The sequence below is a fragment of the Paramormyrops kingsleyae genome, chromosome 17 (genome assembly GCF_048594095.1).
Source record: "Paramormyrops kingsleyae isolate MSU_618 chromosome 17, PKINGS_0.4, whole genome shotgun sequence".
Classification (NCBI taxonomy): Eukaryota; Metazoa; Chordata; class Actinopteri; order Osteoglossiformes; family Mormyridae; genus Paramormyrops; species Paramormyrops kingsleyae.
The window spans coordinates 26,963,329-26,977,723 of NC_132813.1; the positions used below are offsets into that span (position 1 = coordinate 26,963,329).

At 43.3% G+C, this 14,395-nt stretch overlaps 1 protein-coding gene across 4 annotated transcripts in view; it reads left to right on the forward strand.

Moving 5' to 3' along the window:
• The window catches only part of LOC111837883 (diacylglycerol kinase delta), a 267,917-nt gene that overhangs the window by 237,860 nt on the left and 15,662 nt on the right, over positions 1-14,395 (forward strand). The window contains exon 28 of one of the 4 annotated variants that reach the window (XM_072701297.1): positions 11,047-12,065. The exons of the other annotated variants lie outside the window; for them this stretch is intronic. Within the exon in view, the coding sequence (XP_072557398.1) occupies positions 11,047-11,051 (5 nt within the window). The 3' untranslated portion in view covers positions 11,052-12,065. Of the gene's footprint in view, positions 1-11,046; positions 12,066-14,395 lie in introns of those variants that run through there. 4 annotated transcript variants of the gene reach the window in all.

Sequence of the window (14,395 nt, forward strand, 5' to 3'; positions counted from 1 at the left end):
AAAAGTTGTCAGTATTGCGTCTCTAACAGGATTGGTTCAGGACTATGTAGGTAACCCACGTGACCCCCCTAGAGAGATCAGGACATCCACGCAGCAGATTGTGCTTTGAAAAAAAAGACAGTCAGCAAGTGTTTCAAGGTTGTGTACACTAAGCAGCAGCTTCAGTCCGACTACACAACCTTACTTTATGGATACTAGTGAGGGGTTCGACAATAGACTTCAGCATTTGTTCTCTTTTATTATATCGGGACCGAGTAACTCTGGCAAGTCATATTTCATTAAAAGACTGTTGGAAAATGTGGATTGTACATTATCCAGAGTGCCTGAAAATGTTGTATGGTGCTATTCTTGCTGGCAACCGCTGCATGATGAATTGCTGTGCAAAATAAAGAACATTAAATTTGTGGAAGGAATTCCGGAGTCTCTGCATGACGATGAACTTTTGCCTCCAAATAAAATCAACCTAATCATCATTGACGATCTTATGGAAAAAGCCTGCGACAATAACGAAGTCAAAAAAGCTTTCACCAAGTACACGCATCACCGAAATCTGAGTGTTATATATCTGGTGCAGAATCTTTCAAGGTAAGAAAAGTCAGACCATCAATATTAACGCCAATTACATCGTATTATTTAAAAACCCCAGAGATAAATTACAGACAAGTGTGTTGGCACGTCAGATGTACCCGCGGCATTCAAAAATTTTTCTAGAAGGTTTCAAAGACGCCACAAAAATCCCTTATGGGTACCTGTTCGTGGATTTAAAAGCCGTGACACCCGAGGACTGGAGACTCAGATCTGGATTGCTCCCATCGGAGTGGCCTGTCGCTTACGTTCGGTAGGGGGTTCATTCTCCCCCTGTTAAGCGTCGCTATACCGTTTCTCGGCAGTCTTTTTAATCAGGGCTAAGTAAAATGGATTACGCTAGGAAAATGTATCTGGTGCCGAAATCACAACTTGAAAAACTGCATGATGCTACATCTCCTAAAGACACGATAAGGCAGACTGCCGAAAGCGAGCTGGACATTGCAATACTCAATACTACATTTTATCAAGAACGGATGTTGCTGACCACGAGGTGCTACAGAGATATTTGACTCTGGCCATGCAAGGTGATAATGAGACCTTATCTTTGACAGGCTCAACATGCCTTGCTCCCTCATATACCTAACTAAGATGTCTGCCGTCTCATAGAAGCGATCAAGAATCCCACCGATGTGCCGCGTGACAGTACCCCCAAAAGTATTTGTCGGTCTCCACGGCCCCGTAGCACCTCACGGAAATTCTTAAAACCAGACTGGCTTGTTTTAAAGTGTCTTTGTACATAGTTAATAAAACACTAAGACGTGATATTTTGTCTTTGTGGTTTTTATTTAACATACACAGTCTTATGACTTAAACTCCACACACCTGGAGATATACCCCAACATCCTAAGCCTTACAACATCTCACCGTTTGCATTTTGGTAAACACATTTTTCACACGATTGATATATATATATATATATATTTTTTTTTTTAATGTGTCCTGTCCGGCAGCTTTCGCAAGCAGAATAATGGTCTGAATGCACTGCTGTCTCAGACATATTTGCTTTACCATGAGGGGATCCACACTCACCTAAAGGATTATTAGGAACACCATACTAATACGGTGTTTGACCCCCTTTCGCCTTCAGAACTGCCTTAATTCTACGTGGCATTGATTCAACAAGGTGCTGAAAGCATTCTTTAGAAATGTTGGCCCATATTGATAGGATAGCATCTTGCAGTTGATGGAGATTTGTGGGATGCACATCCAGGGCACGAAGCTCCCGTTCCACCACATCCCAAAGATGCTCTATTGGGTTGAGATCTGGTGACTGTGGGGGCCATTTTAGTACAGTGAACTCATTGTCATGTTCAAGAAACCAATTTGAAATGATTCGAGCTTTGTGACATGGTGCATTATCCTGCTGGAAGTAGCCATCAGAGGATGGGTACATGGTGGTCATAAAGGGATGGACATGGTCAGAAACAATGCTCAGGTAGGCCGTGGCATTTAAAAGATGCCCAATTGGCACTAAGGGGCCTAAAGTGTGCCAAGAAAACATCCCCCACACCATTACACCATCACCACCAGCCTGCACAGTGGTAACAAGGCATGATGGATCCATGTTCTCATTCTGTTTACGCCAAATTCTGACTCTACCATTTGAATGTCTCAACAGAAATCAAGACTCATCAGACCAGGTGTATTAGGATGAATTCGCGGACGATTACGTCACCCACGTGACATGGAATTAACTTTACTATAATATTCTGGAAAGTTGTAATTGTGGATTAATTCCAATCGCGTGTGGACTGATCGTCCTGAAATTCAGATCAATCGTCCATGATTCACCCCAAATGTCACTACACTGCACGAACATGTTATTTACCGATCCCCTGTAAAACCTAATTTTGCCATAAATAACTTGGGCTCATAAAGAGAAGCCAGGATGCTCATCTGGGCCATTAGATCGGCATGCAGGATGCTTATCTTGGTTTCGGGAGATAGGGGGGGCGGTCGGTATACAGCACACTATATTGCCTTTAGGGGGGAACAGGGAGGCATTGCGCAAGGACGCCTATTGTAGTATGTTATCGCAAGCAGCATCACTCGGACAGAAGGGGCAATTGGAGCACACTATATTGCCTGAGGGGAAGGGGTGAGCCTGGCCAGCTTACCCCCTGCCCACACGCAACTCGAAATTTAGTATAAAGGAAGGGGGAGATCCCAGTACTGACCGGAGTTCAGCCGTGGGATAGAGCGCGCATCGCCCGGCACTTTCTCGGAACTCACGTGTTGGTCTCCTGCCAGGACTGAAAGGGCTCCCCAGTCCATGTGTGAAGGTGGGTGATGATAGCACGTCCGAGTGTAAATAGCTTTGCAATTGCTTCTGCTTTCCATTGATTGTTGCGAGACTTTTTATGTTTCCTTGCTTCTTTTATGTATTATTGCTTCTTTTCTATATATATATTCATACCTTTGCACCTAATACTATTAGCTATAAGATATATATTATTTGATATCCGTTGTAGTACGAGTTATTTTGCATTGCCTTCAATATGATAGCTCAGTATTGGTGTGAGATCATTTTGTATTACTTATTAAAGTGTATTTGAGTGAACCTAAGCGTGCCTGTTTGTTCCTTCGAGAGCCCTATATCCCTCTCTCATCCATTTTAATACATTTTGGCGTAGTCGGCAGGATCTGAGGGGAAAAAGATATAGGACTAAGGAACAAACATGTTTAGGAGAAAGATAGCAGCGCCCGAGCCTGAAGTGCTCCCTGAGTGGGATGAGACGCAGTTTGCTGCGTTAGCCCAGGAGATAAGGAAGGGAGGAGGGCCTGTTGATTCCTGGACTGCTGCGTTGAGAAAAGCCGAGCCTGAGCAGGTATTGTCGTGCCTTAGAAAGGTTCCGGTTGTAAAGGATACTGTGCGTGCTCTACAGAGACGCCTATGGATCGTGTTGGCTGCATACAGAATGCAGTATGAGCGCGCAGACCAGACTGAAAGGGAAAAAGAGGGACAAATGAGAGAATTAACTGAGGCATTAGGTCGGATGACCCTGGCACAGGGTCAGGTGGATATTTTACATCAACGCCTGCAACAAGTAACGGGGGTTGCAGAGCGGGCTGCGATGCAAGTGGCAAAAGCCAATGCCAGGAAAAAACGGACACCATGTCCGCGAAAAATTAGAGCATTTGTTGCTACTGCAACAGCAGCTAATTGGGATCCCGAGCGATGGGATGGCAATATCTGGGACTCAGATAATGAGGATATTGATATTTACAACCCAGATAAAGTCGCGGATCCTGATCGGGGATCTCTTATTGATCCCCCTCCGTTAACAACTTCTGCACTCCCTATTTCACAAAGAAGGGAAGTGCAAGATCCTTCTGGCCGGAGACCACGGCAGTCTGAGCTACTTGTGGAGGATTTCACACAGAAGGAAATCAGTGACATACGGGAGCGGATGAAGCAGCGACCAGGAGAGCCATTAGATCAGTGTTACTCAAAGTGTGGTCAGCGGACCACTAGTGGTCCGTGAGCGACCTCAAGTGGTCCGTGAAGTGATATCATTTCTAAAAAAAAATACCTAACCTAACATTGACTGAAGGGTAAAGCGAATTTATTCTCGGAACAAAAATGTATACATTTTATTTAAAAAAATGTATCAAAATAAATGTAGGCTAAAAATAAATCTGAATTGGCAGTGCCTAAATTGTTGCCTATCAACCCCGCCAATTTCGTCTCCTAAACAACATCCGCTGTCAGGTCAGTAGGCTAAGTGAAAAGAAGCAAAAAGCAGTAAAAGCATTGAACTTTAACTAAAAAAAATACACAGATAGTATGAAACAAGGATGGATAGATGGCTGAAGACGGGATCAGTTAAAAGAAAGGCAAATGATAAAGATACCGACGTGCATAGAAAGGAGTCGGGAGCTAGCGAGGAGTCCCACTCACAACACTGCTCGCAACAAGAGGTAGACCTAGCTCCACCAAAAAAAATTCAACATGCTGGGAAATCATCTACAAAAGTTAAAAGGAAATACCATGATAAATACTTAAAATTCGGATTTTTTTGGACTGGAGATTCCGAGGATCCGAATCCACACTGTGTCCTGTGCTACGATATCTTGGCCAACGAGGCAATGAAACCAGCTAAACTTAAGCGGCACTTAGACACAAAGCACAAAGATTACATTAGCAAACCCTTGGCATTTTTCGAGAGGAAATGCGAGGAACTAAAGTTTCACATGCAAAAGGACGCCACCCAGTCTTTGTCCCTGGAGTAAATGCAAAGGCTACAGAAGCCTCCTTCAAGGTCTCTCAATTGATCGCAAAAACTGGAAAACCTGGCGAGACTTTAGTTAAACCGTCAGCGAAAATAATGGCAAACAATATTTCGAACAGGAAACTTTAAATAAAATTGAAAAAGAAAAAAAAAACATTCCAAACCATTGGTTAACCATTGTTAGATGTTTTGTACAATAAAAGGTTCAAAACATTTATGCTTTTTTTTTCCTTTTTTTTTTTTTTTTGGCGTGGGACGGGGGTGGTTGGATGTGGTTCCTGATTTTTTTTTTTTTTGAGAAAGTGGTCCTTGGTCTGAAAAAGTTTGAGTAACACTGCATTAGATAAATGGTTGGTCAGGCTGTATGATCAGGGTGCGGCACAGATATCCATAGATCATATGGATTGTCACCATTTTTGTGATTTAAGCACCGATGCTGTAGTGCGGTCTCAATGTCGGGAGCACAGGCAGCCACCAATAGATGGGAGAGGCAGTGACACTACCCTCCTAGCCCTTATGGGCAACGGGGTGAACCAGCGATACCCCGATGAAAGCAGCTGGCTGGAAAAACCGGGCCAGTGGCAAACATTGTCAGAAGCGATCGCTAGAATGCGAGAGTTGACTATGAGGGCGGGTGTGTATACCAGGCATGTTGATGCACTGGACGATTTATCTTTAACAATACTGACCCGGAATGCTCTCATAAAAACAGCACCCACTCCATACAAAGCAGCAGTGATGTCATTGTTGTTGAGTATGGTAGGGGAAAGAATAGGAGATGTGGCGTTCAGATTGAGAGAATTGGGAGATCTTGGGGAGTGGGATAAGCCTAACCATGATGGTGATTACACCTGGGACCCAGGAGTGGGATGGACAATTTAAAATTTGGAGGTACGATGATAGTGCGACCGGTATTGGTGGGGAAGGTGAAGATGCAACCTTTCCCCAGCCCATACCTCTCGCAAACAAAGTAGTGAGATTGAAGCAGCACCGGATTGGAGGATTGCTGGGATTGCTGCGAGAGAGTGGTGTTGAGCTGCAGCGATTGTTTGGGATTGTTTTTTTGGAGTGTTTTGAGTGTTTGTGTGCTTTACCTGTTTACGTGGGTGGCTGTTTATTTCTATTTATTGTTCTTATTTCGGTCAGCGTGAGTGCTTGTCTGTCCTGTCTGTTAATCAACAGCGCGATTATTACCGACAGAGAGCTGCGGGTGTCGCGTGCGCGGCGTTTTTCTGTCCGCGTTTAAACTCCGTAACAAACACCCGCGGGGCGATTATAACTAATAACATCTAACGTCGGTATCGCTACCAAGCGTCGGAAAAGGACAGTTGCTCCTGAGCTTTGCTCGGTCGCCAGTCGGGGCCGGGAGGACATTTTCCACTTTTTTCCCGCTCCGGCAGTAGCCTGCTGTGAGGGGGTTTTTGTGGTTTTTCGACCTCCCAAGAGCAACTTCGATTTCGCCTTGTTTTTAGTTCATACTTGGTTCAGGCAGAAGTTCTTCTGGTAAGTAGTAGTAAGTTTATCAGGTTTAAAATTTTTAATAAAATAATAATTAAGTTCCGTTTTAACACAAGTAATAACTTATTTTAGTGTACTCCGCACGTTACTGCATTTATTGTTACGCAAATTAATCTTTATAGTTAAATACACTATATAAATTTACTGGGCTGGGAGTACGGGGTCATAGTGAGTTAGTTAATTATGGGGCCAGCTCAGTGTTGCGTTTGCAAGATGTTTGCCCTTCTGGACGTTAGTGTCCAGTCGGACTTCATCTGCGAGCGATGTAAGCTAGTGGACTCACTCATGGTCAAGGTTCGCGACCTTGAGGAGCAACTGGCTCGCATCCAATGCAACAGTGAGTTAGATGAGCTAGTTGATACGCCGTTTAGGGAGACGGTGTGTACGCCACTAACGGGGGGGAGGGAGAATGAAGAGCAGAGAGGTCGAGAGAGCTGGGTGACCGTAGGTCGTAGACGCAGGAAAAGGCGTACACACGTTACAGAGGCGGCATCACCTGAGGTGTCTGTGTCTAACAGGTTTCAGGTGCTTCCAGCTTTAGAGCCGGAAGGGACTGGGGAAGCAGGTGGGCCCTTGGGCACTGAGGAGCCCCCTCCCCCCAGAAAGAGGGAGGTTGTGGTAGTGGGGGATTCAATTATTAGGGGAGTAGATAGTTATGTGTGCACGCGTGATAGAGGGTCCCGTACGGTGTCTTGCCTGCCTGGTGCCCAGGTAGGAGACCTTCCAGATCGTGTGGACAAGCTTTTGGCCCCAGCTGGGGTGGATCCAGTTGTCGTGGTGCATGTTGGCACCAACGACATAGGCAAGGGTAGAAGGGCTGTTCTGCAGGATAAATTTATAGAAGTCGCCAATAAGCTTAGAAGCAGAACGTCCATGGTGGTATTTTCCGAAATACTCCCCGTGCCACGCGCAAGTGAGGCTAAGTTAGCTGAGATAAGGAGATTAAATGCGTGGCTAAAAGGATGGTGTAGGAAAGAGGGGTTTAGGTTTATGGGGCACTGGAGGACCTTCTGGAACAGGTGGGACCTGTTCAAGCCGGATGGGTTGCATCTGAACCGGAGGGGAACCAGTGTACTGGGAAGGCGTATTTGTAGAGTAGTTGAGGAATGTTTAAACTAGGGACTGGGGGGGCAGGGAGGTTAGTTAAGTATGTAACTGGGGGGAAACGGAAAGCCCAAAAAAATCATATAAGTAGGCACTGTAATAAGCCTACCCTTTGTTGTCTGTATTTAAACGCCAGGAGTATTAGGAATAAAATTCATGATTTAGAGGCTCTTATCTCATCGGACTCTTATGATATTATAGCAATAACTGAAACGTGGTTGAGTGATAAGGATGGACAAGAATATAATATGGATGGTTACACATTGTTCCGTAAAGACCGTATAGGTAAGAAGGGAGGTGGTGTTGCAGTATATGTAAAGGAAATCTTGCAGGCAAGGGAGCTTACTGATATAAGTAAAAGTACGGAAGCTATATGGGTAAAATTAGATGCTACAAACTCAAATAGCCTAATTGTCGGTGTTTGTTACAGAGCACCCAATGTAGCTGCTGAGGAAAGCAGATTGTTATACAGTGATATTAGGATTATGAGCAATAAAAATGATGTGGTAGTTATGGGTGATTTTAATCTACCGGGGATACAGTGGGACATTGTTGCTGGCTCTTCTGAAAATGAACTTGAGATGGTGGAATTAGTACAGGATTGTTTTTTTACTCAGTTTGTTAACACGCCTACCAGGGGAGATGCCATTCTTGATCTTGTTTTGTCTAATAACCAGGACAGGATTGGTAAATTAGATGTTTTAGAACCACTTGACAGTAGCGATCATAACATGGTTAAATTTGAGGTTAAGTTTAGTGCCCGAAGAGCAAAGTCCAAATCAAAAATATATAATGTTAGGAAGGCTAACTTCAATTGTATGAGATTAAAACTAGAAACCGTGAACTGGATGGAGTTAAATAACAAAACTGTTGAAGAGGCATGGGAATTTTTTAAAAGCACATTATTGCAAGTACAAGAGGACTTCATACCTGTTTCTAGCAAGAATAAATCTAGGAAATTGCAACCTAGGTGGTTTAATAGGGACATAAAGTATAAAGTAAGGAGGAAAAGGGCTTTGTTCCAGAGATGGAAAATAACTGATGATGACATAATAAAGCAAGAGTATCTAAATCTACAGGATGAATTAAAAAATGACATTAGACGAGCTAAAAGGAATGTCGAAAGGAAGATCGCATTGGAGGCTAAGGATGACGTTAAAAGTTTCTTCCAGTATTTTAACTCTAAAAGAGCTCTAAAAGCTGAAATTACTAATCTGCAGGATAGTAAGGGTCTTATAATTGAAAACGACATTGACATAGTAAATGAGTTCAATGATAGTTTTGCACGGGTATTCACTGTCGAGGACACTAGTAACTTACCAGTTCTTATTACTAATTCAACATCGTCTATAACTAATATATATATAACTGAAGCTGATGTTTTGCAAAGCCTAGCTAAGCTCAAAATAAATAAATCACAGGGCCCTGATGGCATCTTACCTATAGTGTTAAAAGAGATGAGGGATATTATTTGCCGACCCTTAACATTACTGTTTCAAAAATCCTTATCTGAAGGTGTGGTACCTTCTGATTGGAAGCATGCCAACATAACGCCCATTTTCAAAAAAGGGGATAGAAGTAATTTGTCAAACTATAGGCCAATCAGTCTAACTTGTATAACTGGTAAAGTTATGGAGGCTATAATCAAAGAGAAAATGGTAGATTACCTGGACTCAAATAACATTTTGAGGGATAGCCAGCATGGATTTAGGAGAGGTAGATCCTGTTTAACAAATCTGTTGGAGTTTTTTGAGGAAGCTACTCAGGAAGTTGATGATAAGAAGGCCTATGATGTCATCTATTTAGATTTCCAAAAGGCTTTTGATGTTGTTCCCCACAAGAGGCTCTCACTTAAACTCAAAGCGACAGGTATTTTAGGAACTGTAGCGACTTGGATTGATAACTGGTTAACGGATAGGAAGCAGCGAGTAGTTATAAGAGGCTCGATGTCACAGTGGGCCTGCGTTCATAGTGGGGTACCGCAGGGTTCAATTTTAGGACCACTTTTGTTCCTAATTTACATAAATGATATAGACACCAATATATACAGTAAACTGGTGAAATTTGCAGATGACACCAAGGTGGGTGGTGTAGCAGATACTGAACTAGCGGCTCAGCAGCTACAGCGGGATCTTAATTTAATTAGTGACTGGGCTGACACCTGGCAGATGAAATTTAACATAGACAAATGTAAGGTACTCCATGTAGGGAGCAGAAATATAAAGTACAGGTATTTTATGGGACCTACTGAAATAAAGGTAGCTGATTATGAGAAAGACCTTGGTGTGTATGTTGATGCTTCCATGTCTCATTCTCGCCAGTGTGGGGAAGCAATAAAAAAGGCCAATAGGATGTTGGGGTACATCTCCAGGTGTGTGGAGTTTAAGTCAAGGGAGGTAATGCTAAGATTATACAATTCCTTGGTGAGACCTCACCTAGAATATTGTGTACAGGTTTGGTCACCATATCTTAAAAAGGACATAGCGGCCTTAGAAAAGGTGCAGCGTAGGGCCACAAGAATGATTCCTGGTCTTAGAGGAATGTCATACGAGGAAAGGTTATTTGAGCTAAATCTGTTCAGCCTCAAGCAAAGGAGACTGAGGGGGGACATGATCCAGGTCTATAAGATTCTAACAGGTTTGGATGCTGTTCAACCGAATAGTTACTTCAGCATTAGTTCAAATACAAGAACTCGTGGCCATAGGTGGAAATTAGCGGGAGAACATTTCAAACTGGATTTAAGGAAGCACTTCTTTACACAGCGTGTAGTCAGAGTATGAAATAGTCTTCCTGATAACGTAGTGCAAGCTGAATCCTTGGGTTCCTTTAAATCAGAGCTAGATAAGATTTTAACAACTCTGAGCTATTAGTTAAGTTCTCCCCAAGCGAGCTCGATGGGCCGAATGGCCTCCTCTCGTTTGTATAGTTCTTATGTTCTTATGAGTGTAAGAAGCATGGGTTTTAAAATGGAAATAGTATGTTAAATAACAAGGGCTATGAGTAAGTGGCGGATGTTGTAGAGAAAGGGGAAGAGATTGTGATATTGACGGTGTTGGTGGAGTCCCCTATATCGTGGGGGGTGAAGAATAGAAACAGCATGTGTGTTGTACGGATGGGGCGGCTAAGTATGTCGATGGTAAGCGAAAGTGGGAAGCTGCGGCATGTAAGCTATGTACGCAGCAGATGTTTTAAATGACAGGTGAAGGTAAAAGCAGCCAATGGGCTGATTTGTGAGTAATGGTTTTGGAAGCAGGAAGGGATGAGTGATTGCTATGTTTATACTGATTCCTGGTCAGTAGTGAATGGTATGGCTGTTCGGATGCCTGCGTGGAAAAATCAGAATTAGAGAATTAGGACCAAGGAGGTTTGGGGTAAGGAATTATAGGAGCGAATCCGAAAACAAGTAAAAAGAATAAAAACACAGGTATGTGGGTTCAGCAACAACAAGACAACCCACCGAAGCCTGCAGAAGTGATAGCTGTGGGACGAAACAACACTGTGGCTGTTATGGAGCCAAGCCCCGAAGGTGGCGACATGTCCCAGCTAATGAATGTTATCTGGGAGAAAACTAATGTGCATGTGAGTTCTTTCCTTATGTGTGAAGGATGATGCAATGGTTCTGGTGATGGGCATGGTCGACGCTGCTGACGACTTTCGGCTATGCTGCAGTCCCAGGGACCGAGTTGGAGCAGACTTCTACTTTCAGGATCGGATGGAAAGACAGCGCGACGGAGCGGCAGCAAGACATCTTCACCTGACCAGCAAACCGATCATGCTTCGTCGTTGAACTGACTCCTGTGAACCGGAACGAGATGTACGTCTGTAGAGGATGCCACAATAGGAAAGAACATTCCCATCCTTGCGTCTGCCGGAGTACCCCTCAAGTGGGTGTAGGAGTGTGACCTGACTCATTGGAGGAATCGGACTGAATACACTATGACTATGTGAAACACCAAAATTCAACTAAATAATGTTCATCAAGTGTTAATCACATTTAATTCTAATGGGAGATATTCTGGAATATTGATTCCAGTATGTGATTACATCTGAAGCCTGAAATAACTCAGTGTAACGAGACTTTGTGTACTGGCCAATGGGAAATGTATAGTGTAACTACTCCCCAAACTTTATGTAGGTTCCATGTGCTGCCTGTAATAGCTGGAGGGGCATATTGGACTTTAAAAGGAAGGGAGAATGACTAGATACCTATACTAACAAAACGTATGATATACGAGATAGAGGATATATATGCACTACGAATACGTTATACTATTGGCTGTGTGGAACCAGGATGATCACATTTCTGCACGGGTTATACATTGGTGAATCATGGCCGAGGGACCGAATGTATTAGGATGAATTCACGGACGATTACGTCACCCACGTGACATGGAATTAACTTTACTATAATATTCTGGAAAGTTGTAATTGTGGATTATTTCCGATCGCGTGTGGACTGATCGTCCTGAAATTCAGATCAATCGTCCATGATTCACCCCAAATGTCACTACACTGCACGAACATGTTATTTACCGATCCCCTGTAAAACCTAATTTTGCCATAAATAACTTGGGCTCATAAAGAGAAGCCAGGATGCTCATCTGGGCCATTAGATCGGCATGCAGGATGCTTATCTTGGTTTCGGGAGATGGGGGGGGGGGGGGTCGGTATACAGCACACTATATTGCCTTTAGGGGGGAACAGGGAGGCATTGCGCAAGGACGCCTATTATAGTATGTTATCGCAAGCAGCATCACTCGGACAAAAGGGGCAATTGGAGCACACTATATTGCCTGGGGGGAAGGGGTGAGCCTGGCCAGCTTACCCCCTGCCCACACGCAACTCGAAATTTAGTATAAAGGAAGGGGGAGATCCCAGTACTGACCGGAGTTCAGCCGTGGGATAGAGCGTGCATCGCCCGGCACTTTCTCGGAACTCACGTGCTGGTCTCCTGCCAGGACTGAAAGGGCTCCCCAGTCCATGTGTGAAGGTGGGTGATGATAGGACGTCCAAGTGTAAATAGCTTTGCAATTGCTTCTGCTTTCCATTGATTGTTGCGAGTAAATTATCGCCGCTTGTGATAATATTTCGTAACTTTTTATGTTTCCTTGCTTCTTTTATGTATTATTGCTTCTTTTCTATATATATATTCATACCTTTGCACCTAATACTATTAGCTATAAGATATATATTATTTGATATCCGTTGTAGTACGAGTTATTTTGCATTGCCTTCAATATGATAGCTCAGTATTGGTGTTAATGTGAGATCATTTTGTATTACTTATTAAAGTGTATTTGAGTGAACCTAAGCGTGCCTGTTTGTTCCTTCGAGAGCCCTATATCCCTCTCTCATCCATTTTAATACACCAGGCAACATTTTTCCAGTCTTCAACTGTCCAATTTTGGTGAGCTTGTGCAAATTGTAGCCTCTTTTTCCTATTTGTAGTGGAGATGAGTGGTACCCAGTGGGGTCTTCTGCTGTTGTAGCCCATCCGCCTCAAGGTTGTGCGTGTTGTGGCTTCACAAATGCTTTGCTGCATACCTCGGTTGTAACGAGTGGTTATGTCAGTCAAAGTTGCTCTTCTATCAGCTTGAATCAGTCGGCCCATTCTCCTCTAACCTCTAGCATCAACAAGGCATTTTTGCCCACAGGACTGCCACATACTGGATGTTTTTCCCTTTGCACACCATTCTTTGTAAACCCTAGAAATGGTTGTGCGCGAAAATCCCGGTAACTGAGCAGATTGTGAAATACTCAGACCGGCCCGTCTGGCACCAATAACCATGCCACGCTCAAAATTGCTTAAATCAACTTTCTTTCCCATTCTGACATTCAGTTTGGAGTTCAGGAGATTGTCTTGACCAGGACCACACCCCTAAATGCATTGAAGCAACTGCCATGTGATTGGTTGATTAGATAATTGCATTAATGAGAAATTGAACAGGTGTTCCTAATAATCCTTTAGGTGAGTGTATAAACTCTGTATAGGCCCTTCATGTTGGTCAATTTCTTTTTATTCGTATATTTATTGTATTTTATTTAATACATGTAAAATATTCCAGTTGCCGTGCTGCCCGGAAGGGAGTGATAGATTAGGAAAATGAGTGAAGAAAAGGGGTAGGGAGAGAAGGAGAGAGAGAGAGAGAGAGAGAAAAAAAAAAAACGATTGATATATTTAAATTTAGAAACAAAATGAGAAACCATGGCATCGTTCTTTTTAAAATCATTGCTATAAAACGATAGAATTTTAGAAAAAGAAAAGCCTCTACAGCGGTTAATTAAATTAAAAAACGCAATGTTGCCATATGTCACACTGAGATCGTCTTGAACCTGCTTTGCGTTGTAAACAAGCCGGTCACCGTTCCTCATCATGAATGTCTTTTTGATTCTCGGAAAGCTGGGGTGATCAGGTGGATTTCCGAAAAACTCTGCGGATCTGTCATGGTTGATGAAAAGCGCCAGCCAGTGTTCTCCGGGGGAACTAGGGTGTGTATTGACGATGAAGATTGCGGGTAATTTATCGAGCTTTACTTCCTCCAGCTCATCACAAGCTAATACCCCATAAAAATGCCTCGCGGTCCATCGGTTTCTACTAAGAACATTCGATAGCTCCAGGGTGTTCATGACTAGTAGTAATCGTACAAGACGTTTCTCCTTTGGTTAATCTCAATTATATTGTCGAAGGTTGCATAAACTATCAGTGTGACAGTCCTGGTCAGAGGTTGGCGGAATCTCATCTCCAGGCGCATGTTTCCGCTTTAAACCATAGAGAGGTGCTGATTGCATCCTTCGTCCGGTGACAAGTTAGAGGCGTACAAAGTATAGCCGCTTATGTACTCGTTTCTGTCAATGGCGACAGGATCGTTTTTCAAATGTCTCCCCGTGGCCAGAACCATGCTGTAATACTCACGGGCAACATTTCCCCTGTTAAAATCCGGCTGAAACGGTTT